The sequence below is a fragment of the Biomphalaria glabrata genome, chromosome 3, assembly GCF_947242115.1.
Source record: "Biomphalaria glabrata chromosome 3, xgBioGlab47.1, whole genome shotgun sequence".
Taxonomy (NCBI): Eukaryota; Metazoa; Mollusca; class Gastropoda; family Planorbidae; genus Biomphalaria; species Biomphalaria glabrata.
In genome coordinates this window covers 16,630,019-16,657,733 of record NC_074713.1, presented here as the reverse complement: position 1 = coordinate 16,657,733, position 27,715 = coordinate 16,630,019, and the positions used below count along the sequence as shown (strand labels likewise).

General features: G+C 35.6%; 1 protein-coding gene and 1 long non-coding RNA gene across 2 annotated transcripts; one reads left to right on the top strand and one right to left on the bottom strand.

Moving 5' to 3' along the window:
* Positions 1 to 26,402, top strand: LOC106062000 (collagen alpha-1(XII) chain-like). The gene is made up of 12 exons (XM_056023679.1): positions 1 to 147; positions 6,212 to 6,421; positions 6,711 to 6,920; positions 9,096 to 9,322; positions 10,376 to 10,718; positions 11,698 to 11,921; positions 16,001 to 16,163; positions 17,579 to 17,761; positions 21,057 to 21,107; positions 22,712 to 22,972; positions 23,452 to 23,526; positions 25,886 to 26,402. Exons 1-12 carry the CDS (start codon positions 21 to 23, stop codon positions 26,098 to 26,100), a joined length of 2,289 nt encoding a protein of 762 aa, XP_055879654.1. The 5' UTR covers positions 1 to 20; the 3' UTR covers positions 26,101 to 26,402.
* Positions 15,760 to 22,189, bottom strand: LOC106062001 (uncharacterized). Its single transcript, XR_001216731.2, has 2 exons — positions 21,488 to 22,189; positions 15,760 to 15,861 (listed from the first exon to the last, which is right to left on the bottom strand). It is a non-coding gene; the product is annotated as an uncharacterized LOC106062001 (long non-coding RNA).
* Positions 26,403 to 27,715: the final 1,313 nt, after the last annotated feature.

The following is a 27,715-nucleotide window of genomic DNA, read 5'->3' as shown; positions in this document are numbered from 1 at the left end:
TTTCGCCATATGAAGTATTAATGAATTATAAAATGATTAGACATTCGATCCTATCTGGCATTATCAGGGTCACACCAGAACAAGTCAGAATGATAAGAGGGATTCAAATATTGGCTGTTATATTTTTCAGCCTATTTCGCTTCTCAGGTAAAACATATGGTAGTCTAATCAGGACCGGTCTTAGGGCACTACAACCTATGCGGCCGCAGTGGGCCCCGCACTTTCATAGGCCCCGCGCTAACTCAAGTTGTAAATTATTAAATTAAACCATTTTAACTTATAACAGAGTTTCCGCGGTCTCCTGATTTTCCAAGAGCTCCTGGAAATCTCCTGAAATTACAAAGTATACGAAAAAAGTCATGAAAATCTCCTGATTTTATTAAAATATCCTGAAAACTCAAAACATGTTCTGAAAAATAGACAAAATTGTAATTTTGGTGTGTCATTCAATATGCAAAACGCCAAACCTACTCGCGATAAAAAAAAAGGCATTGTCAGCTTTCATTTAATAAAAATAATAAGGCGAATTTTAACCAAAACAGTAAATTCCAATATTTAATTTACTGTGATAGTAAATGGCATTTAGATATAGATCTAAATCTTATCTTATCTTCTTATCTTATATAATACAGACGTTACTTCAAAAAAGAAGATGATTACGTCCTACGCGTCATGCATTTAGTCATGCATATTAACCAATGACTTAAATTCTGCCAAGTCACTGGTTTTCCTGGCTAGCTCAGGCAACCCATTCCATGCTCTAATAGCATGGATATCTTAAAAAAAAATCAAAAGCGATATTTTGCTCGTCGATAGTAAATCTAAAAGGCAGATCTGAATGTTTATCGGCTTTATGTTGGAAATCTACCTTCTATTGTAGATGGCTCGTAAAGCTGTTTTGATCATGATTTTGAATTTAGTAAAGTATGAATAAAATGCAATGATGAATTTATTTTCTAACAAAAAATCTTAATTTTGTTCACTTATTATACTTATCCCTACCCAGACTAGGCCCCGCTCAATCCGTTTCGCATAGGGCCCCGCTATCTGTATGACCGGCCCCTGTCTATCTTTATATCATATTCATTGGTAAGTTTGTAGATTTTGTTTTCATCAAATACAAATATAGAGGCATCGATGTATATCGTCACATATTTTTGTATAATGTCTCCCAATAGGCTTTCTTAGATTAATTCTCTATATTATTACACAATTGTAACTATATATTAGAATGATTCCTCTAAAAATGTCAAAAACTCTTTTCATCACAAAAGTCAAATTTATAGGAAGATCTCGAAAAGGTCATTAGAGCCAGGTTTACCAGAAACCTGTACCTTCAAAGGGGAACGAATATTAGGAAAAAGTTTGACAAAGTAAAGCAAAAAGGAGGGCGAAGCTTAACATAAGAGGACAAAAAAAAGTAGGAGGACTAAGTTTAAGAAAGGAGGACAAAGTTTAAGAAAGGAGGACAAAAGAAAAAAATAAACTTAAAAAAATATGTGATGGTTGAGCATGACATATAAAACAGAAGCACCAGGCTCCGTTTATTAGTTACAGAAGAAAGGGAAACAAAACATAGGTAGGCCTCACCAGGACAGTCGAGAGTCCATGGTTCATGTCCTTGTCGGAGCCTATGGAATATTTTGTTCCACCTTCTTCGCTCATCAACTGTTGCCAGTCTATGTCTTACGTGCTACGCCTATTCCTCCTTTGTTACTACACTAAAGACTTAAACTCCACTTTGGGCTTGAAATTTATTGGATGAAACGTTGCGGTAAATTAAAGGCTGTAAATCTACTGGACATTGTTTCTTATCAGACAAAGCGACTTTTGGTAGGAGTTTATCCATCAAGTAAATCTACGTGTGCAACTCCGTCCATTCAGATTGTATCACTTCTAGACAGTCTATTTTTTTTTGTTTTTTTTTTGTTTTTTTTTGTTCAATGTGAGCTGATAACAGGGAGTCAGTTACATAGATCGGGTCTCAAACAAGGAAATCCTTTGCCGAACTGGGAGTCAAACACTTAGAGAGGTTGTGACAGAACGTCGCATGAGGTTTGCGGGACATGTTCTCCGATAGAATGAACTACGTATACCAAGAGTTGCGATGACATGGAGGCCAATACGAGGAAAGTGCAAACAGGGACGTCCTCGTATTACTTGGCGCCACACCTTCATGGAGGACCACAGAACAGTGGAAACAAGATGGGAGGAGGCTTCAGACATTGCAAACGACAGATTTTTATGGAGACAGCTTGCTGCCCAATGCGCCGAACGGCACGGGAGTACCTAAGTCTAAGTAAGTCTAAGTAAGTGAGCTGATCAACAAAAGTTGGAACGATTTCATTTTTCTCTGGAGTGCAAAACAAATAATCACAGAGCTTGGTTTTTTTTTTTTGAACAGCTTGAAAAATAGCACACTTGATCGTGAAGGGGTGGTCATATGGGCGTAGCCAGGATTTTTTTTTCGGGGGGGGGGGATTTTTTCTCTCCCCCCCCCCCGACCCCCCCCCCCCCCCCACAGGCGAATTTTTTTTTTATATTGTTATAAACCTGGTGGTGGCACAGATGGGGGTAATGGTGTGTGTGTGTAGTCAGCCGACGCAAATCGCCCCAGGCCAGCGCTAGACGAGCGGTCAACCGTGACGAGCTACGACGGTCAGCCGAGACGAATGTCAACACGGCGGTTCGGGAAGGATCGACGGCGGTCCGGGAAGGATCGACGTCGTGAACAGAGCTCAGGAGCGTCACGAGAGTTGTAGTCATCTGACCACCTAGAAACGTGGAGCGGCGTTCTGTCCGGTTCGAGAAGGCCAGTTGGGACCCTATATAAGAGCGGAGGTGTCGCAATCAAGGCGGTTCACGGCAGGGGCTCAGAGCCCGGTTCACTACAGTCCGGTCGACTACAGCACAGTTCAGCGGTGTGGTTCTGTACGGAGCATTACGACAGTTCAGTGCGGAGTACTGTCAAGTACAGTTGAGACGACCGGCGTCTTGATCTTGGTCTGCGATCGAGTCCGACACAACGAGCCTAGTGTGTGAAGTCAGTCCTGAACTGTTGAACCCAGTGCAAGCCCGGAACGAGACGGAGAGGCCAGTGCAAGAATTGATACGGCGGAACGGTGTTATCGGAGAGATATTTGTAAAGTGTACGTGTTGCCAATAGTACAGTATTGGCTGTTATTTATTCAACTATTAAAGTGTTACGTTACTTTGGAGCCCTGAGTTGTCAAGTTCTTTAAGTTGGTGGTGTATGGTGCAGTTTGCAGAGAGCCTGGATAGTGAGATTCGTAACAATATGTATTTATGTGTGTGTGTGTGTGTACATAATCTTCATGGCATTCTGACCCTTCATTCTTTCGAAGGTTCTTCCATGAGTTAGTTAGAAAATTGTAGATTCCCCGCCATTACTAGCAAGGGGTTTGGGGGAGCGCTAGGAGCTCCCCCAGCGCGGGGCGAAGCCCCGCCGCCAAGCACTATTTCTGATATTGAAAGCCAACAAAATGCATATTCTGAGGTTTCTACAGTGCATTTTCCTGCTATTAAAAAGTTTTATTTCAAAAGCCTAATGTGCTATTCTTACTGACTTAGACCCTCCCGCGCCGTTAGGCGCATTTGCTGTCAAGCTGTTTCCATAAAATTGTAGATTACCTGGCTATACTAGCAATGGGGTCTGGGGAAGCGCTAGGAGCTCCTCCAGCGCGGGGCGAAGCCCCGCCGCCAAGCACTATTTCTGGTATTGAAAGCCAACAAAATGCATATTCTGGGTATCTACAGTGCATTTTCCTGCTATTAAAAAGTTTTATTTTAAAAACCTGATGTGCTATTCTTACTGACTTAGACCCTCCCGCGCCGTTCGGAGCATTTGACGTCAAGCTGTTTCCATAAAAATCTGTCACTGGTAATGTCTGAAGCCTCTTCCCACCTGCCATGAGGACCTCCATGAATGAGTGGCGTCAAGTTGTACTAGGATATCATTGCAACTCTTCTTATGCGTAATTCATTTTGTCGGAGAACATGTCCCGCAAACCTCATGCGTCGCTCTCTCACAATCTTACTAAAGGGTCGACTCCCAGTTCGGCATAGGATTTCCTTGATTTAAACCCGATCTCTATAACTGACTCCTAAAATCTGTCTTAGCCATCTTTGTTGAGCCACATTTAATGTTTTTCAATTTCGGCAGATGACTATTCACTACATTTTATTAAGGGATCCCTGCCACTGGTAAAAATGTGTAACCTTTCTTGAATACGCTCTTGTAGTTTGCTTTTGATTTTATATCGAAAAGAGAAGTTTTATAGTCAAAATCATCTATTGGGGGTTTTCCATCTCAAAATGCTCTGTAAGGGGGATCTTAAACTCAAAACCATCTGGAGGGGTTTTAAACTTTTAAAAAACGCCATCTGTACAAGAGGGGTTTAAACTTGAACCCCCAACCCCCCCCCCCTGGCTACGCCCATGGTCATAAACTTAGTCATTTTCTCGCTATTTAGAAATATGTTCATGTGTTGAAATCAAAGGTGTGAAGGATCTTATTCATCGCTGGGTAATATGAACTTGAAGTGAACCGCTCAGTTAACAGTACTAGTAGAAAAAAAGTTTGTACACGTTCTTCCTCTCACACCCAATAACGGATCAAGTTGAAATTGTGTACATTTTCTCTTGTACCTGAAAAAAAAAAACAGGAACTAATAAAAAAAAATCAATTATTTAACAAGCTATTGTAATTAAAATTTTTGGTATCGAACAAAGGGAAGAACTTATATTTGACAGATGTGGCGGTATAAGTTGAATTAGTACCCTTTATAATTTGTGTTGAGAATTAGGTTGTCGCTTAAAAGTTTGAAACTAAAAATAGATAGATATGAAACATTGTATTTTTCATAAGCTCTTCGCTGGCGCAGAGGTTAGTGTATAGTTTTGATCAAAGAAACAAAACGCGTCTAGCAATATCGACCATTGATACAATTACATTTATTACAAGTTGTTTTTTTTAAAAAGGATCTTTTTGTGTTTTTCTTGTTATTTTTTAAAATTTGATATTTTGTTATAAGTTTTATTATGCTCAACCCTGGTAAATTAGCATCAGAGAAATACATATTATTATTATTTTTTATATTATTTGTTTGAATTTAAAGTCACTAATAAAAGTTTGAATTGAAATACTTAGATACCCTGAGAATAAAATTTATTGTATTATTTTTTAGAAAAAAAAATCCTTTGCAAAAAAAATAAATAAATGAATTAGTTGCCACTTTATGTTTCTGGTTGTAAAAAAAATAAAGTAACCCTTTCTGTTTCTGTGTCCCACGGTTACTTGTTTTATCTGGTGGTATATAAAATGACTTTTATTCTGGCCAGTTTACTCGTTAGACGATGTTTACCTCTTAAAGACATTATATGATGCAATTTGTGTGTACTTCCCTTGGAGACTCAAGGAATAAACCTTATTAATTTTTACAAAGCTTATATCAGCTCACTTTATTTGTCTGGTAAGAAGTTTGTACACGTTACTTCTCCCACACTAATTCTCGATCAAGTTGAAACTTTGCACAATTATTCATTGGCATAGACAAGACATGAATCAATAAAAAAAATAAACCTCTGGTCAATAAATTACTAATAATTAATTATTTTGTTTGATATCAAAAAGAGAAATTAATCCTTCAGTATTCACAAATACGGCTAAATATGTAGAGTCTCGTCCCATGAGGTAATCGAACACTTTATTTCTCCCACACCAATTCTCGGATCAAGTTGAAACTTTAAAGAATTATATACTGTACTTAACAAAACATGAATCCAATTAGTCACATAATTATTGATAATTGGTATTTGTGTTTGATGTCAAATAAGGGAAATAACTTCTACATTATTGAGGTATATATTTGTAAGTGCGGAGCTATTTCCTTTAGATAAATTTATTTTTAAAAGGGATTTTTATATTTTGCCTGTTTTTGTGTGTTTTTTTTCGTGAAACATTTTTAGTTTACTTACAGACGCCTCTTAGACCTGGGCACAATCTCATTATAAGTAAAAATAATTGAGGAAATAAGAGCTCCCGAATGAAAAGAATACAGCATTATATACTATACAGATCAAAGAAAATAAAATTTAAACCTAATTGAAATATATTTGCTTACTATTGTCAAAATATCAAGTCGCGATTTTATGCTTGTTCAAATTCTAAAATTTGCTGCATACATTACAGCGAGCCAGAATTATTGCCAGATTAACCACTGGCCAGACGGACATCACCCTCACCCCACTTCCTGTGACAGGTACGTAACCTGTACTAACGGACTGATTGCCATTGCGACCTGTCCACCTGGATCATCCTATGACGCAAGACTAAACAGCTGCAGCTACACAACTACCGAAAAATGTAACGACGCAGTATCCATTCCCACCGTAGCACCAGGTGAGTGAATTGACATGACATAGAATCTAATACCACAATGAAACCAGGTGAGTGAACTGACATGACTGCCAACATTACATTTAATTTTCTTGCTAAAATCAGTCGCAAAAATCTCATTATCGATAATAAATTGTTCCAGATCTATCACTTACATGCACCCTTCACTGAATATTTATGATATATGTATTAGATGTTACATTGATAATGCTAGAAAAAAATGAACACACACACACTCGTATAATATATATATATTATAAATATTATGTATATATTGTCTTTGTACGTTTAGGTGAAGAATGGTGCAGAATCAATGACTGGGCTACAGGCAAACATCCACACCCTAACACTTGTGACAAGTATGTGGAATGTTTCAACCACATTACATTCATTAGGGTGTGTAATTCATCAGACAGCTATGACCCTTCAAAACAACAATGTGTCGACAGGACCCTGGCACGTCCGTGTAATGACAACAAGCCTATTGTGAATATCTCAGTAGGTATGTACTATAGTTTCTATTCTGATTTTACTAATCTCTCTCTCTCTCTCTTTCTCACACACACACACACACTCTCTTTCTGTCTTTCTTTCTCTGAATGGCTATGTTTGTACAGTGCTACCAGTGTCGGTTCCTAAGTTGTTTGCTTCATTCACTCTTGCATGTGTGACGAGATGTTAAAATAATTATTTTTGGGCTCGTTTATTAAAGTCTAAGGGAAATATAATTTACTTATCCCGCTCACATATACAACATATATAACAGGCTCACCACGACTTACAGTTAGAACAGACTAGTAGATTAAATTTATAAATTTACATTAATTAATAACATAAGTTTACTAAAGATAACTAATAAAAAAAATTATCTGAATTAAGGTGTTAATGGATAAAGCAAACTTTCATCATAGATTGCGTTGAGACTGGATGAGTGTTACTATTGTCTTGTCTACTTACTTTCTAAGCTGCTAACACGTTGGGTCTCCTTACAGTAGACGTAGGACTGACACTCAGAAGGATGAGTCATCCGGCTCTGTCTTAGGACGTCGGCTCGGGATGTCCTCTATGCTGTAGGCCAGGCAATATGGCTCTAGGGTCAGGCCGCTGCCAGTTTAGCAGTAGAGAGGGTTGGTGCTGCAGTCTAAGTTTGTGTAGTTATCACAAATAGTTACAGCTACCAGGCTCGGGATATGATAGACGATTAGGAGCCTCCTAAAAGCATTGAGTAGGGGTTCTCATAAGCCTGGCAATTAATAATATGCAGGCATTGGTATTAATCTCAAAAAGTCATTTAAAACAATTAAAGTGCACACCTAATGATGAACAAAATACAAGAATACAAGGGAGTTGACCACAATAAGTGTGTTATCATACAATGTAGAATGATACTAGTCAAGATTCATCCATTGAATATAATAACGCCGCCAGGCACGATTTGCATATATACCTTACATTATACTGCTATTAAACAATTTTAGTTCAAAAACCTAATTGCTTTTCTCATTTACTTAGGACTTAGATCTTCCCGCGCCGTTCGGCGCATTGGGCGTAAAGCTGTCTTCACAAAAATCTGTCACTGGCAATGTTTGAAGCCTCTTCTAACCTGGTGTCCATTGCTCTGAGGTCTGAGGTCCTCCATTAAAGTGTGACGCTAAGTTATACGAGGACATCCCTGTTTGGGCTTTCCTCGTAATGTCATCCATGTCATCGCAACTCTTGAAATGAGTAATTCATTTTGTCTTAGAACATGTCCCGCAAATCTCATGCGACACTCTGTCACAACCCTACTAAGTGGTTGACTCTCAGTTCGGCATAGGATTTCCTTGATTGAGACACGATCTCTATAACTGATTCCTAAAATCCGTCATCCATCTTTGTTGAGCTACTTTTAGTCTTTTTTCAATTTCGGCGGATGACTTCCATGCTATTCACTGCACTTTAGTAATGGGTCAAGCGACTGGTAAAAATTTGTAACCTCTCATGGCTACGCTCTTCGAATTAGGTGATTGTAGTTTGCTTTAGGTTTTATATCGAAAATTGAAGTTTTTTCGTCAAAACCATCTGTTGGGGAGTTTTAAACTAAAAAATCTCTGGATTTAAAAAAATAAATAAACTCAAAACCCTTTAAACTCCTTTAGCAACGCTCATAGAATTTGGTGACTATAGTTTGCTTTATAATAATATTGATGAAGGGGTTTTCAACCTCAAAACTATCTGTAGGGGGATTTTAAACTTAAAACCATCTGAAGGGGCTTTAAACTTAAAGCCCTTTGGAGGAGTGGGTAAACACAAAACCCATCTTGGCTACACTCATAGAATGTGGTAACTGATGTATGCTTTAGTCTTATATTGAAAATAGAGGGGATTTCAAAATCAAAATCCCCTTTGCCTATGCTCTTGGAATTTGGAGATTGTTGTTAGCATTATTTTTTGTTTGTTTTACAGAAGGGGGGGGGGGGGTTAACCGCAAAACCTCCTGGAAGGGAACTCAAAACCTCTCTTGGATGCGCTGGGGCATGTGATGGTTTAATATTAAAATCTCACCTATAATAAACAAAATCAAAGCAAATACTCTCTCAACTCTTCTCTTTCTTGACTCCTTCTAGACAATTCTCTCTTTTTCTCAAGATGTGCCACTTAAGTAATATATCATGTTCTGTTTTCTGAATTCTAACAGTGCCACACTGTGCTAACCAAACCAAGGATGATGTGCTTTTCCTTTTCGACTCTTCATCTAGCATCGCCTATCCGGACTACGAGATACAGCTGAACTTTGCTTCAAATTTGACCACGAAATTCACCTTGGGCGCCTCATTGGCACAGTTTAGTGTCATTGTCTTTTCTATAGTCGCACAAAGCATGTTCCCATTTAACCGTTACTATGACCACCATGATTTAGAAAAAGTAAGTGAAACTTTGATTAAAAATAAACAGTTAAAGGATGTGACAAAAATTCGTAAAAGAATCAAATCTTTCAAGCCCAAACAAAAGTATTGACATTTACAAACAGCATCTACTCCATAGCCCTTGTTTTCTTCTATATGATATATTTCATACTTCAAACTGGTTCTGTATGGTTGTTAAGGGATAATAGGTACAAGTGCACCATTAGCTATAAAATGGTTCAAATGGCATGCATCTAAAATATCCTCTGACAATCAGTCCAACACCTGGCCTTCACGGGTGGCTCGAAAATTGAGTCCGGTAGAACTGTTATCACTGACAGGAGAAGGAACAAAGGTGAGCAATTGGCCGCTTACTGGCGTCTAAACCGGTAAGCTTCGGGCATGATCAAAAGGAGGGTATTAGCTGAATACCCAACTGGGAGATGGAAAACTCTGAATCCAAACCTCTTCTGCCTTGTGGCTAAATACGAGAAATGCTTTGTGAGTCAACCCTTAGAAAAATCAGAAGCCGGTGGCACATTAAGCAGTTCCAAGCACACAGTGTTGCACCATGGCAAAACCTGCGGCGCCACTAATCCCAACCAAACTCTATCGTGTTCCTGCTGCACATGAAATGCATGGATAAAAGGGGGGAGGGTCTGCTATGTGGGCGGCATTATTCCGGTATTAGCTTATGACCAGGCTTTCATTTCATTGATATGTGATGATCCATATAATATCGTTCTACACTAATGGAGCCAAATACGTTTTATTATTCTAGGCTGTATTTTAGTATTGAGATTGTCATAAATACGACGGGTTTAATAATTTATGCTGTATTTAATATTCAGATTGTCGTAAATACGACAGGTTTTATAATTTATGCTGTATTTTAGTATTCAAATTGGGTAAATAAGACATGTTTTATAATTTATGCTGTATTTTAGTATTCAAATGGGCCTAAATACGACAGGTTTTATAATTTATGCTGTATTTTAGTATTCTTGTAGTAATGAATACGCTGTACCTATTGTTTCAGAGTAGAATACATAATGTTGGGTTATTTCCTCAGGCTATTATGAACACGACGTATGTTGGATCAACCACTAACACGGCACAAGCACTAGACTTTGCAAGGACCACTTCGTTCACCTCGGCTAATGGTGCCCGTTCAGGAGTCCCTCAGATGGCAGTGGTTCTGACTGACGGGCTGTCAAATGATCAAGATCTTACCAAAATAGCAGCCGAGCGCTTAAAGGCGAATAACGTTGGAGTTTTAGCCATAGGAGTTGGCAACTTCAGCCAAACTGAGCTGAACGCCATTGCCAGTGGACCACAGTTTGTAAAACAAGTAGATAGACACACCTCGTTGCCATTGTTAGCAGAGGAAGTGTACATTCTAATGTGCAATTTCGGTAAATACACATACCCAATTTCGATGTAATATAAAAGAAGAAATTGCACACAATCTATTCACGATAGAAAATTTAATACTTTTGAAATAAATTTTGGGAGACTGATATACAGGGGCAGACTGAATGTCAAAATTGGCCCGGGCCTTTCTATACCATTCGGCCGACACATTTGATGGGCATCCAATTCTAGGTCCTTAAAATCATACGTTAAGTTTGATAATGTGTCGATAACTGTACAAATGCTCTATAAGTTCATAAGAAATATAGGCCTCGTGTTGCTTTTTAATCGCTAAGTGTTTAGGCCCTAAGACGATGAAACCTACAAGTATCACTGTCTACGGATGTTGGCTATTACATTATTTCGGAAAATGTGTCAATCAAATTAACATTGCATTGTAGAGTCTGTAAAGGATTTCTTGAAACACGACGTTCAAATGGTAATTTTTATAAAATCTTTAACAATTTAGTATGTCATAGTGGCATACATGCTGTCCTTTTGGTGGCTCTTATCGGTCCATTTGAATACCGGCCCGCCGGGCATTTGCCCGAATGCCCATATAGCTAATTCGCCTCTGCGTTTATAGCTTGCAGGAACTTATGTTGCCTACACTTTTAGTTTCTAAATTTTTATTGTTACTTATTAGGTTACGTTGCACACTAAATTATTGGTCATGAAACCTATATATTGGTATTCCTTTGACCAATAGTTTAGTTTTTGTTTTATTCATGTCTTGTCTATGCCAATGAATAATTGTGCAAAGTTTCAACTTGATACGATAATGAGTGTGGGAGAAATAACGTGTACTCACTTTCCAGACAGACAGACAAAGTGAGTTTACATAAGCTTTGTAAAAATACCATAATTAGCCAGTTGAAAAAAAAAAAAGAAAAAAATATCTTCGTAAATTTAGATAGAATATCTGTTAAGATAAAATTTGTTCATTTCAAAATTAATTTTTTTGTTTCGTATTCAACTCAGCTCAGCCCAATTTTTGTGACAAGGCAGACGTGATATTTCTTCTGGATTCTTCTAGCAGTATAGGGCATGCCAACTACGTGGAGCAGCTTCGGTTTGCAGCCGACATTACACAGAATTTCAGAATTGGACCAGACGATGTCAGGTTTGCAGCTGTGATCTATGGATCAGACGCTCATCGACTTTTTGACCTGAGTTCTTACTTTGACCACAATTCAGTTTATCAGGTTTTAATTTTCTTTTCTTTAAGCTTTTAAAGCATGAATAAAGTAAAATTGCACAAATAGAAAAATTAACTTATAAAAGACAGCCCGAAAGTTAGTAAAAAACAGACTCTTACGGATGGATGCAATGATATGTTATGGAGAATAAATGATTTGTAATAGAGAGCATGGTATGTTTTTGAGAAGCAGCTATAAACCGTTTGGCTATCTTTCAAGAGGGCTTGAGTTTGAATCCTGAATCTGAGTTGTTTTTTGATAAGGGCCTAAAAGCAGCACGAATATCTTGTTCCAGATTCCAAATTCCTCAAAAAAAAAGATTGGACAAAAGCGTAATGAGTATGCTATAGCATGGGAAATGTACACTAGAATAAAAAACAAAAAAAGATGGTTAGGATTAGTTATGAATGCAGTTTGTGAAATGAATAAAAAAATAATAGTTTAAGTAATTTGATGAATATGAATGAGTCGTTGTATTGCTTAGTTCTCGCAATCTAAATGTGACAGACAGAAAAAGCCCACAAAATTAACAGCGGGAGCGGCTGAAACAAACCTTATAGTCACGAATAACTTGTGCTATAAGCAATAATGTTTTGTTCAACTTGCTAAATTCGGTCTCTAGTCTTTGTGCCGTACAACCAGACTATATCTTATCGGTCTGCCTGGTCGTCTCGATGGTCCCGGGTTCAAACCCTTCCAGCTGTCATTCCCATCCGCCATGCCGAGGTTTTGGCTAGGACGTAATAATCTTCCATCCTGAACTTACGACAGACACCAATAAGTCAAGATAATACTCTGATACTTTTCACGTCCGTTAACTCAAAAATTATAATTATAATTTTTAATACCTGAGTTATCCTCCTTATATAACTGGTAAAACAGACTCAATGGAGAAAATTTGTAAATAAACTACAAATCATTCCCGAAAAATATACGTCTATTTAAAAATACAATTAGCGGATGATGTGGGAAAACAACAACAACATCTGGGTTTTACGCTGATCCGCCATGCTAGTCTTGCTTGGAGATCATCGCTCAGCATCGCATGTTTCCCTCCAATAAATACAACTTTTGGTTTTTTGAAAGCAAACGATAATTTTAAAAATGATGCATGCTAATTGTTTTTAATACTCAGAGGACAATTTTAAAACGATATTAACTCTTTGACTGCTGTGTTTTGTTTTCAAAAAAATGCTACTTTTTTTTAAAAAATAAGAAAATGTTCCAAACATGGCTAAAACAAAAATTTATTGTTTAAGTACCAATGATGCTATAGTAACAAATTTGGTATCAAAGTAAAGGTAAATGAATGGAGAATGTGAAAATGTAAACATCTTTCTATTTAAATATAAGATACAAATTATAATCTAAATAATATGACACTCAGAAAAAAAAAATGGATGCCAACTTTAGAACTTTTGAGACCTAAATTTAGATTTTGTTCTTTGTATTACTGTTGAAACAACATATTTAGACTATTTACAGCATTTTCAAAAAGAAATGTGATAAAACAGTCAATAAAAGATGATGAATCATTGATTATATTATTATTTTTACCTTGTTTTTTAGTCAGAAAAAAAGTGAAAATTATTGCGCTTTTCATTTCTACCAATAACAATAGATACCAGTACTAAATCTATCAACCAAATGCACTCAAATATTATGTACATTTGAATCGATGGGATATAGATCTAGATTTGTCTTCTTTTTATTTGCATAGAACATCTTTCATTCTAATACTAGACCAGTGCAAGACATAGGCTAGCGAGAGATCAAAGCCTAAATCTCTAACTAGATGAAGGACAATAAAAATCCTAATTCATTTTACCTAAGATTTAGACATCAAATAGATCATTATTACTGTTCCTTTGTGATATTTTCAAAAAGAAATGTGATAAAATAGTCAATAAAAGATGATGAATCATTGATTATATTATTATTTTTACCTGGTTTTTTAGTCAGAAAAAAAAGTGAAAATTATTGCGCTTTTCATTACTACCAATAACAATAGATACCAGCACTAACTCTATCAACCAAATGCACTCAAATATTATGTACATTTGAATCAATGGGATATAGATCTAGATTTGTCTTCTTTTTATTTGCATAGAACATCTTTCATTCTAATACTAGACCAGTGCAAGACATAGGCTAGCGAGAGATCAAAGCCTAAATCTCTAACTAGATGAAGGACAATAAAAATCCTAATTCATTTTACCTAAGATTTAGACATCGAATAGATCATTATTACTGTTCCTTTGTGATAAATTATGGATTTAGAATAGTTTTATATTTTACTTTTATTTAGTAGTAAACCTTTTGGAGTGCAACTTGAACCAGTATAGTGATGGTGATGATTTTTACCAAAAAACAATACTAAAAAAAATTGCTAGAAAATATACCAAGAAAAGGCCCAGCATGGTGGATGAATATTGGATTTAGATCTGCCATTTCTGTTGTTTTCATTTATCTAAGGGTTAGATCTATAGGAATCTACAAAGGTGTAAAGATAAAAGCATAGATCTAGTCAACCTTGATCTACATTCAAGACCTAGCCCTAGTCTAAGGCTAAGGCCTAAGCCTATAAGCATATAAGGCAATACTAGATCTAGATCTAAATCTAAATGCTAATAATGTCCAAGTCTGCTTCATCCTATGCTAAATCTTGATCAAGATCTTCATTATTACAATTCATAGAAGTATAAATAAAACAATAATAAAGCTTCTTCAGTAGTAAACATTGTGGGTGTGTCTTGGACAAGCATAGCCATGATGTTGTAGATTTTTACAGATAAACAATACTAAAAAAAAAAAGAAAATGGGGAAAAAATGCCCACAGTACAGTGGATGATTATTTGATGTAGATCTACCATTTCCTTTCTTTTTATTTACCAGAAGCTTAGATCTAAAGATATATCTAGATCTAGAGTCCAAGTCTAGAGATAAAAGCTTAGATCTAGTCAATCTCGATCTACAGACTACACCTAGCCTACTGACAATAATAGATTTAGATCTAAATACTAATAATATAGATATAATCATATAAATACGCTAAATTTAGACCTACCTGAATCTAATCTAGATCAAATTCTTCATTATTACTATTTATTTGTGATAATTTTTAGAATAATTATAAAGTTTCTTCAGTAGTCAACATTGTGGGTGTGTCTTGGACTAGCGTAGTCATGGCGACGTTTTTTTACATTGTAAAAAAAGTAATAAATAAATGTCTAAATAAAGCCAAAAGCTTCTAATTTCTATGTAAACAAAGGATGAAGAACTCTTTTATAAATTAAAAATAGTTCCACTGTTGTTAGTTAAAATTTTTAATTTAAAAATGCAACGAAACAAAGGTAGGGTAAGAACGTCTATGGGATAGACGTTCCGTGCGTTTAGGGCAGACAGACCGTCTATGGGATAGACGCTCCGCACTCATTGAGTTAAAAAGATTAACTGAGTGTAGTAAACATATTGCACAGTCTGTATGTCTCTGTCATACAATTCAATTATAAGTTAAACATAATCTAACGCTGAATTGTGAGGGTAGCACGATTACCTCTATGCCAAACTTGTTGTTTCCCAATTAACAATCGTTGATTGGACTATCCGAATCAGGGATGAACCAACAAAACACCCCTAAAGGATATTAATAAAACAAATTGGAACCAAACGTGAGATTTTTAACAAATAAATGCTTGCACTTGACTAAGAGTAGCAACATTAGTAAAATCACTTAAATTTGAGTGTCTTCAAGAGAAAAGATTAAATACATACAACAGTAAACCATAACTTACAAATACAAAAACATTACCTAATAATATATTCAGAAGGACTCAAAGAATAATGTTTATTTTTTACTTTAATATATTGGTAAATAAAATCCATACAAGTGCCCCATTTTCTCCAATGCCGTTTGAGCATGAACTTTTCCATTTTGCTTGAACTTCTGGAATAAAATGGAAAATAAACATTTTTTTTTACGTATTGATAACTTTGCCATGTCTTATTACATGAAAAATAACTTTTGTAGAAGTTTAAGAAATAAGTTTTTCATCTCTGTTTCTTTGTCTCTTCCAAAACTCTAGGCTATAACTTCAGCAACCTATTTGTCCAGCAGTACCAACACAGCAGAAGCTCTGAGACTTATCACAGACTTATCGATGTTTGGTAGTGCACGTGGAGGCCGTGACGGGTCCAAGAAAATTATTATCACTTTGACTGATGGAATGTCTGACGATCCCGTAGCGAGTAAGAATTTTAAATAAAGGGAAATCAAAAGTTTCATTAACTTAGCGAGTTCGTGAGTGTACGAGTCAAGTTATTACTATTATAACTTTTATATAGCGTTACTTTCATGCATAGGAGAGCACAGAGGGGGTATCTTGGTTTTCCGTGCTGCCTTCAGGCAGCTCAGTAAACACAACTCTGCCCGAGTCGAGTGTCGAACCTCGAGCCCCCTTCCAGGTAGCCAAACCAAGCCAAGTTCAAGCGCACTTGGCCTCTCAACCATGCTTCCCAATAGATGGATAAACAGGAAGTTTACTTACACATTTGATCATGCATTGGATTCGCGAAGATTCAAGTTTTTAAATAGAAGATTGGATAATGAAAGGGAGTTAATTAGAAATGAAATTTAAAAAAATTTTTTCCTGTTTGATATATTTCTATTTGAAAACCTATAAAAAAGGGTAGACAAAATTATATCGGAGCTTTTATTTGATAGGTTTCAAGCATTGACGTATATGTATTGTACTGGACATGGAGATCTTTAAAACTACAAAAAATTTGAAATTTTTAAAAAAGTTGAAACAAGGCGTTGTTTTGTAAAGTAGTTGCAAGAATAAAAGTGTATTTTTTCAACCCTAACCTATGTAACGAATAGTTGTAATTATTAGATCTAGATCTAGTAATTGAGCATCAAATATTACCATACTCTCGGGGCTCATCTCATAATTATTAAAACATTATCTTAATGGAAACTAACAGGAAATGGCTTTGTTTCATATATTTGCGTGAATATTTAGTTCTGTGATTAATATCCCATTCTAAAGAAAATCAGAAAAATGATTTTGCATAATTTCTAAACTTTGAACACTAAAGATCAGTACTTTTCTAAGACAGAAAAGATTGATTGGGGCGACTTCTTTAGAGCTTGAAAAAGAGTTACGTACATAAAAATCTATATATATAGGTCTGTGAATCGATCAATCGTGGATAAGAATTTGTTTCCGGTTTCCAGATATAATATATAATTCTGTGGTCTATGCTTTCAAGATTCATGTTAAATACTTTATGTGAATCTATAATTGAAGATGATGCTAGAGGAAATACCCTTTTCTAGAAATATATTCAGGATGGCACTATCACTATAGTTATTTTGTTATTTTGCTTATACTATCGCTGCCTGACTACAAATACATATTTGAGCTTTTAGTATTTGTCATACAAATTTTCCGCAAGCATGGACCATTAAAATTCTATTAAACTAATAACAATTTGCATTCATCTAGATGTCACACATCGTCGTGGTTTTTTATACAACACAAGTGTCAGGTGAACATAGAATCTAAGCTACTTAAAAAATTACACGACTCTATATTAATTTTTAGGATTGGAAGAATTGAACTACTTTTTGAATGCAGCTCTTTTTTGTTTCTGTTTAGCTAGACAGCGAGTCGATGAGTTGAAACAGAGAGGTATTCGGTTCGTGTCCATTGGAGTTGGTAATTCTGTGGACATCGATGAACTGACAGTGTTAGCAAGCTCCAGTGATGATATGTTCTGCGTAGAGAGTTATGAAGCCATTCATAAACTCCACGATGAAATTGTTAGCTCAACATGTCAGCGTAAGTAAAATTATCTAAAAAATCTAACTATCACAAGAGTCCAACTAACGCAAGATCATAGAGCCCAATTATTGAAAGATCTTAGAGCCCAACTATCGCAAGATCTTAGAGCCCAACTATTGTAACATCTTTGAGCCCAACTATCGCAAGATCTTAGAGTCTTAGAGCCCAACTATTGCAAGATCTTAGAGCCCAGCTATCGCAAGATCTTAGAGCCCAACTAGCACAAGATATTAGAGCCCGACTATCAGAAAAAGATCCTAAAGCCCAACTTTCGCTAGATCTTAGAGTCCAACTATCGTAAGATCGTAGAGCCCAACTAACACAAGATCTTAGAGCCAAACTATCGTAAGATCTTAGAGTCAAACTATCGTAAGTTCTTAGAGCCCAACTATCACAAGATCCTAGAGCCCAACTATCGTAAGATCTTAGAGCCCAACTATCCCAAGATCTTAGAGCCCAACTATCACAAGATCTTAGAGCCCAACTATCGTAAGATCTTAGATCCCGTCTATAAAATATTGTGGAGCCCAAAATCACAAAATATTAGAAACAAACAAACTATCACAACATCTTTGAGCCCTACTATTGCAATTTCTTAAATTCAAAGTATAAAAGATTGTTAATATCGCAAATAAATAAATAAATACATAAATAAATCATTGACACTTAATAAAAGGTGTCAATATTATCCAAAAGTCAACACTTTCTACAAAGTTTCTATTAACCCACTGCGTCGTCTTTCTGTGTTAGTTCTTCCAGTTTCTTTTCTCAAATCAAGTTGCACACTTATTTCATTGTCGATGACAACAAATCGATCACTTTGAAAATCAACTAATTAGTAAATCAATTAGTCGTCATTAAATATATATTTTTATAGAAATGCACTAAGGTAAGAGGAGATAAAACTTGTGTAAAGAATTAGGTTGTTCACTAAAAATTTAAGTTATAGACTTTTTTAGTCTATAAAAACTTCTATTTTTATAATACTTGAATAGCTCAATAACTAACAAGTCGCCTTCCACACGGAGGCTCGAGACCTCAAATTCAAATTCAGACTAAAGCATCTTTAAAAAAAATAGTTTTTGAATAAGCAGCACTGAAACTTTCTCTCAGATTATCCTCCTCCCCCCTCCCAACCTGGTCCCAAAAGTGGTCATAGCTCACTAAGCATTCTATAAGCATGAAAGTCTCGCTAAACAAAAACAATTAATATAATGTTTCCAATCACACACATTTATTATTGTTAGTCTAGATCTATTTGGACCTAGCATTACCCACCGGCTACATCCGTTGATTTGTTCCCAGACTATAGTGTTTATTTGTCATGTTCCTTTTATTTCGTACGGCCCGTTAATTTGAGTATCACTTTTTTTTCTCTCCCCTGCAACTCTCCGCCCCAACAAATAGTCCTATTTACAATATCTAACTATTCTTCTGCTTTTCAGTTCTTATTTCTAAATATTTGATAGGCTCAATCATATTTTTTGGTCCGGACCCTTTTTAGTTTTAAATTCTGCAAACCGTAATGCTTACATAATACTTTGACCGTACCCCCCTTTTTTTTTTTTTACACTTTCATAAAACTGTCCGCATTTTAGCAATACCATTTTTTGGCCAGTATATTCATGTATACGATGCGTTTAATTGGACGTCCCTTTTTTAAACACCCTTTCCCCCCAACACTCAAAGTTCTGACCTGTCCATTCGATATCACTTTTTTCTCCCCCCACCCCCTTTCTTTTCGCTCCGCTTCGGCTTCTTAATTAAATAGTTAAGATTTTCATAAGTTCTATGCTCCTTTCGGTGGGATTCCTACCCTTTGTCATAATGCTCACTCACCCAAGAATTCTATAATCTTTTTATTCCCTCCACCCTCAAAACACAAAATAATAAAGTTACACCTACATTTTATTTCCTTTTTGTACATTTTTTTGGCACAAAAAACGTATCCAGTTAATGTCGGCTTCATATGACAAAAATAAGAAAAATATAAAAAAAATACTTAAAAACAAAAGACAATACCTCCTTTATAAAAGATATAGAGCATTTTTTTTTAGCTCTTAAAAAACTAATGATAAAAAAAAAAACAGAATCATTATTACCCCCTAACACGAGAAAAAATCCTGGTTAAACGAATGTATGCCATTGATGTGGCAAAATATGTTGGTCACAGGCTGCTGGGGCTGCTTAGTCACTGCACTCCTGATTAATCTTCGGACTCAAAGACAATCCCTATAATTATTATAGACTTTATTCTATGATGATAGGCCTTAGACTTAGAAAAAGGATGCGCTAATTATTTCTGAGCATTTATTTATTAAACTCTTAAATGAATACTGCCTACATGCGGAAATACCCAAAGACGTATAGTCCGATCAAGAGAAATAATTTCTAGTTCTCGAGCCAAATTTAAATTAATTTCTTTTATACTTTGAAAACGGTCAAACTAGACTTTTCCAAGGGTGGCCAACGAGCAAGTAATTCTTTTACCAACGATATACATCAACTGTCAAATTTCTAGAAAAATTGTTAGAGTCGTTTTCGAGATCCATGTTCAGGTTTTTGAGCCCACCCCTCCCAGAAGGTTTCATGAAGTTTCCAGGAAGGTACGAGTTGAATAAAGGAGATACAAAATTTTTTTATAGCATGCCTATAAAATCAAGTTTCGCACCAAGGAGAAACTACGCTCGAAAAAGTTTAACTAGTGCTTACAAATGGAAGGAAATTTAATCTTGCACTTTTTAATATGCCGGCTTAAAAAAATAATGGTTCTAGATCCCAAATAAAGCATTGTTTTTTTGTAAGTTTAACCCCCGGGGTTTTAATCGTTACACGTGCTTAGTTGTTCTTGACACACGGAAAGTAATAACAGGTTAGATTTTGGTATTTTTTTCGTCCACCACAAGTGTAGGAGTTACTGATGAAGGAATCAGGGCTTTTGCGTTTAAAATACAGATTGATGACATGAATAGTTGGTGCAATGTCACTCAATATCAACGTTATTTAAAATAAAGTTTTGTTTATATTTATTTTACCAGTTTTATCTTCACATTTAATCTCGAAACTCTAGCTAAGGGAAATTACTCATTCAATCAAACAACACAATAACCGTATTTGAGAATAAAAAAGACCAAACAATTAACACAGATGTTGCTTGTTTTTTAGGCTGACGAAGGCCTAGTGGCCAAATGTTGTTTGTTTTTACTTGGTCCGGCAGGGTTACCTATTGTATTTTCTGCTCTGGGACAGAGATAATACTATTGGTTTACTTTTATTATGCTGTGTATCCTAGAAAACCAAGTACAGATAGGAAGTGGTAATAATACTTATACAGTAACAGTAGGTAAGTACATTCATACAATGTATACTTTACTGCACATCACTTCTATGCGTTATAGTTCAATATTAACATTTTTGATTTATATCTTCATTTTTTTTGTTATCCTGACTTTATTTTGTATCTTTACATTTTTTTGTATATGTTTGTATCTTGACTTTATTTTGTATCTTAACAGTTCTTTTGTATCTTCAATTTTTTTGTATCTTCTTTTTATTTTGTATCTCTACATTTCTATTGTATGCTAGAAAATTTTTGTATCGACACTTTTTTTTTCTTGATATTTTTATTATTCAATATTTTTTTTTTGTACATCGACATTTTTTTTTTACAACAATGAAAAATGAATGCACCTAATTGTTTAAGCACCCAACATACTCACTCACCAATGCTCTGTCAGAACTTTATCAGTGTCGTGGACCGTCGTTGACTTGTAGCACCAAACTGCTGGTAGACAACTTAAAGTAACTTCAGCAACTTCTTTGTGAACAAAACTGAATATATATTCTATTATAATATGGACAAAATCAAGTGGATATGAGATAAAATAAATGTATTAGACTTAATTAAGTAATAATAATTTTTAGCAAAATCAAACTCACTACATTAACACAACCTTTCAGTCTCGCGTTCTGGAGTCGTCTGTCTTAACTGCGACCGCTGACAATCTATCTTGCATAATTCACAACCAATCGCTAACATCTTTCACTGTCACCATAGAAACACACACACACACACACACACACACACAAGCCATAACAATCTGTACATTTGAGTTTCAGTTTAGGGGAGGAGAAAGAGACAAAACAGATTAACATATTCTGTGACATAATGCATATATTATGACATTGAAAGCTAACGACAAAGTTAACTTCATTTCGTGTTTGAATTTCCTGCAGGTATAATCGTGTTTCTGTGTGTCTGTTCAACGACTGATTGATTGTGATCGCACCACGAGTTGTTGTTTTTTTCATAGAAAGCTGTATCTATTCACTTTGAGGTCATACTGTCATTCCACAATAAAGTCATACTATCATTTCACTGAAATCATACTGTGATTTAACTATGATGTCATACAGTAATTTCAGTATGAGGTCATACTCTTTTCACTACTAAGTCACTACAAGATGACACTGTTAATTCACTACAAGATGACACTGTTAATTCACTACAAGATGACACTGTTAATTCACTACAAGATGACACTGTTAATTCACTACAAGATGACACTGTTAATTCACTACAAGATGAAACTGTTAATTCACTACAAGATGACACTGTTAATTCACTACAAGATGACACTGTTAATTAGACTGCAATTTCATAACTAGTTCAGACTGCTTTTCCACAACAGGCAAGATTTCCATTTATAACTAGGTTAAACAGTAATTTCATAACTAGGTCAGACTGCATTTTCCTGACTAGGCCAGACTGCATTTCAAAACTAGGTCAGACTGCAATTTTAATTCGGGTTAAAATGTCATTACACTAAGAGGTCGGACTGCTATTTCACTAGGTTAAAACGCCGTTTCAATACTCTCAGATATCAGTTAGATATCTCAGATGGATGCCACCGTATCATTGTTAACCTTTAAACTTTTATTTCCAAGCCTACACTGATTATTGGAGTCTATGCAGAGAACAGAATTGGGAAAACGGAATTCACGCCAATCCCTTTGATTGCACCAGGTACATAGAGTGTGTATTTCTCTACACCTACGTCATGTCTTGTCCTATTGGCTTAGTTTACGACCCATTGAAGAAAACGTGTCTTGAGCCTTTTAATGCTGTCGACTGCAAAACGTATAACGACTACAAACCTGTAAACAATTACAGACCTGTGATTGGCAAGCGAAACGTTGTCAGTGCCGGTAAGTTTCGGTATTTAGTCAGATCTTAAAATCTTTCTGATATTACGTTTTTAAATTTTCTTCCTTTTAAATGGAGTTGAAATTAGATGTGCATACAAATCTAGCTTTAAGCACAATGTCATGAAATTGTATTAGTGCATTGACACCCCTTTTCACATCATAACATAAGAAATTATGAAATTTACCTTTCTCATACCCCGCAATGTAGGTACTTAGAGCACCTATTTATGCTTTTAATTTTAACAGGGTCATTATGATCTGGTAAATCGGAACTAATGAAAGAAAGGAGTCGTAAAAAAATATCTCTATAATCCTAGTCCTCTCATGCTAAGTCTAAGTGCACCAGACATAACAATAACTTCATGTAGCTATTACTCATGAATGAATATCAAAGTGTGTGTTAAAACTACTGTACCATTATTCATCTCAAAGTTCAATCGTGTGCTGATATTTTATTTTCTTCTTGTTTTGCTTTATAGCCAGTTGCAGCCATTTAATGGGAGGTTCATTGCAGACTGCGTTTCCCTATATACCAACAGGATCTGTATATTATGGTAAGTTTCAGAGACAGATAAAAATTATTACGATAGAAGAAAACGAGAAGAGAATTAGGACATAGGCCTACGTGTATGCATTGAAAAACTTTTTAATGTCTAAAATATAGACTTATATATAGAATCTACTACTAGACTGGAAACCGGAAATAAATTCTTATCCGCGACTGATCGCTCGTGAACATTGTGTAGAAAGTTGGATCAAGGCGTTGTTTTGTCAAGTAGTTCAAAGAAGTCAAGTTGTTTTTTTTTTCAACCCTAACCTATGTAACATATAATTTTATTTTTTAGATCTAGGTCTAGTAATTGATTATCAGAAATACAAAAAAAAAATCACAATTTAGTGTTGCATTCAGTCTTTTGATAAAGAAGATTATGTATCTCGGCCTTAAAATAAGATTGATGCGCTCTTTGGTTATGGCCATATTCGTATATGCTTGTAAATCTTGGACGCTATAGAAATGCTAAAGAAATATCCCTGAAACAGGCGGCAACACAAATGATGAGGTTCGAAACAGGATCACAATGGCAATTGGTCCCCACAATGACCTGCTAAGCACAGTAAAAAAAAAAAAAAGAAAAGAAAACCTTTATGGCCATATCACAAGGTCCCCAGGGCTCGCAAAGACTTTCTTTCAAGGAACACTACCAGGAAACAGAAAAATAAGCAGACACGGACAGCGATGGGAAGAGAACGTAAAAGAATGGACTGTCATTAAAATAGATTCTATTCACGGCCAAAGACAGAGAGGAATGAAGAAAGACGGTCGACAGATCATGTGTGGTGCCCTAACGGTTCACCAGACTAAGGGATAGGTAAAGGTGACGGCGAGACTGCTCCACAGCTCATTCATGTAACAGCAAAACAGAAATGCTTCAATGTTCTGGTCAGTACAACATCCATCACAGAAAACATTTACATAAGCACAGAAACAGACGTCGCTTTCAAATGCATAGTATTCTAATTGGTGTAACGATAGACGTGTTTGGGCAAGTCTGAACAGATTCGAGCATATCCGCTGGAATATATTAATGTTTTATAATGCAATAAGTAAAAAAGTAGAGCATACCGATTCAGACTTGCTATGCAGTGGCGTAGCAAGGGTAGGGGCAGAGGGGTCCAAATTTGAAAATCCCCAGGGCCCCCCACTAGAGCTGGCCCTTAAATGAGTGTCGGAATTTTTGTTACATTAAATATTACTCCTTTATCTCATGTCATGACGTCGAATGTCGAAAGGCAGGGGCCTCTAAAGAGGTCAACCCCCCCCCCCCCCCCCCGGGCCCCTAAATCACTAGCCCTAGCTGTAGTTTACGGTTGATGAGTGTGCCATGTGGTCAGTACAAGAACAATCGCCTATACATTTTCCAACTAATTTTAGGTAACGAGAGGCGCTTTGAAAATTCCAAAGTTCACAGGTATTCAAACCACAGACCTCGCGGTTTGGAAGTTAAATACTTTACCTTTCAACCATCACGTACACGCTATTTCTCCCACACCCATTCTCGGATCAAGTTGAAACTTTCCATAATTATTAATTAGCATAGACAATTCCAGAATCAAGTTCCGATAAATTCTCCAAAAATTGGAAGTGTTCTGTTAAACTATAGTCTGGGAAACACTGCTTTAATGCAATAATATAACAAGAAAAATATAAAAATACCTTTTTTTTTTTTACAAACAAAAAGCTTATATTAAGTGTAATTATATCAATTAGTTGAGTTCAATCATGTGCTTAAATCTGTAATAGATCTAGAGTAACAATACAAAATCTGTGCAATTTGAAATATATTATGCACATTTTTTTTTTGTTTAGCGCAATTAAATTCTTTTAGCCTTCTGAATACGCTATGATCCTATCACTAGTCTGGACAATTGGGAAAAGACCTGGGGGGGGGGGGGGAAGAAGGGGGTATCTGGGTGACCGTTACTGTGATCTATTTTTTAATGTATATTATTTTTAAAAAGTTTTACGACTTGAATTTGAACTTGATGGCTAAAACCTCCTGAAGCCAATACACTAAACACTGTACCAGCAAAGCTTTCATAGCTATCTATTGTTAGTCTCAAACTTTTAAGTGACCACCTAATTCTTTACACCAAGTAAAAAGGGGGCATTGGGGACTAATTCAACTTATAAGCCACATCTGCTCCATACCAAAAATTGTACCAGAGATATAGAAAGTGAGACATAGTGAGCTAGTATGAGCTTTGTAAAAAGAGTGAATCTATTATTTGGAATGCATAACTTGAAATCTAGTCCAGGCTTATTCATTTTAGTATATATCAAATTGTTTTCTCTTCAGTGATATAATTTCTTATAATGTTATCTATCTAATATATGCTATAATTTTTTTTCAGATCCCAATAATGTTTGTGCATCTTATCGTCTGCCAAATGGTTTATATCCAGACTCAACCAGTTGCAGCAGATACCTGGAGTGCTATAATGGAGTTACCTACCACTCTAGTTGTCCCAATGGCATGGCGTTCAATGTACACAGCAAGGGTTGCATGGATGTGAACGCTGTGAATTGTTACGATAATGCCAACTTCAATTTTTTAGTCTCGGTTTAAAGATGTTGTTAAATCAAAACAAAGTCATTTTGGCAATACTTAGTAGCCTATGATTTTAAACAGCGAAGACTATTGGTGAATGTCAGACTATTAATTTTGCATATTTTTTTTATGCATCTATCAATTATAAGTGTCAATAATTGTGTTACATTGTTATATGAAGCTTAGTGAGGTAGAAAATGTTACAACACATAGAGGAAGTGTTAAGGCTGTCTGTATTTATTTATTTTGCTCATTGATGTGAAAAACTGTTTTTTGGATTTTGAAATTATAGCTATTTATTAAAATATTTTTAAAAATTATTATTATTTATAAGTTACTGTCACTAACGTTAAGAACATAGGCATAGAATATATGTCTGTTGTTTAGCAATAATTCTTGCGATTGACTTATTTTGCTTGCTTCCTTTGTTGTAAAGTTTGTTCTGCTAATAATAACATTGGTGTCGAAGAGCGATATTAGGTTTAAATCAGAGACATTGGTCTAGATTTGTGGTTTCCATACTATTAATTTTTTTAAAAGACAGTACCTTCTTTATACAACTTATACCTTCATTATACAACTTATACCTTCTTTATACAACTTATACCGGCCTTCAGATCTACACTTACAAGACGATGCGCAGAATTTTCCTGAACATTAACTTATTAAACTCTTCAATGAATAGGGCCTACAGTCGAAGACGTGTAGTCTGTTAAGATAAATATTTTGTAGTCTCTTAGCCAAATTTAAATTACTTTTTTAGACTTTGAAAAATAAAATGGTTTTCGAGAATCGCAACCACACACCCTTTGCTCGCCCAAAGGGTTCTGTCAAATTGAATAGAAGCATTTTAAAAACAAGTCACTGATCTGTGTGTACGAATTTTGACTCGAAAAACATATCTCTTCCTGCAAGGAAATTCATCTAATACCTGCCCATCTATCTATCTATCTCTCTCTCTATCTTTATCTCTCTATCTCTCTATCTCTCTATCTATCTATCTATCTATCTCTTTCTCTATCTATCTATCTATCTATCTATCTCGATCTATCGATCGATCTATCTATCGATCTATCTATCTATCTATCGATCTATGAGGGCAGTTGAAAATGTGGTCATCATTTTATCGAATCATATTGAAGTAAAAATTATCATGAACAGAAAGGCAATTGGATTTTGTTCGTCGACACTGCTTCTCAAGATAATTTCCTGTAGAATTTTGACCGAACTTTGCTGAAATGGCTACTTCAAAAATATGCCGACACTGTTATGTTTCTATTATGACCTGAAATATTGAAGACGAAATGGGGAAAATAATGGATAATAATTGATACCGTCGTGTATGAGGAAATCCAAGTAGCGTCAATCGATACAGCAAATTTCTTATCTTTACCTTTGAGGGGATACAAAGTTATGTTTGAAAGCTTTTGTGTAGTAATTAATAAAAAAAAAGCCGTTCCAAAGCTAATATTATGAACTATATTATGTATTCTACAGAAGAAGAAATCTAACTGGCGTACCCAGCATCAGAACTTCATCGAGTCTCTCAGATACGCCAAGAAAGTGACTCAGATCGAGAAAGAAGGCGGGGACTTAAGAAATCTGGCACCGCCTCCTCGCACCATTGACCCTG

Coding starts and splice junctions, on each gene's coding strand:
- LOC106062000 (XM_056023679.1), top strand. CDS start 21: ATGAATTATAAAATGATTAGACATTCGATCCTATCTGGCATTATCAGG. Junction 11,922..16,000: donor ACCACAATTCAGTTTATCAG/GTTTTAATTTTC, acceptor CCAAAACTCTAG/GCTATAACTTCAGCAACCTA. Junction 21,108..22,711: donor TACTTATACAGTAACAGTAG/GTAAGTACATTC, acceptor TTTATTTCCAAG/CCTACACTGATTATTGGAGT.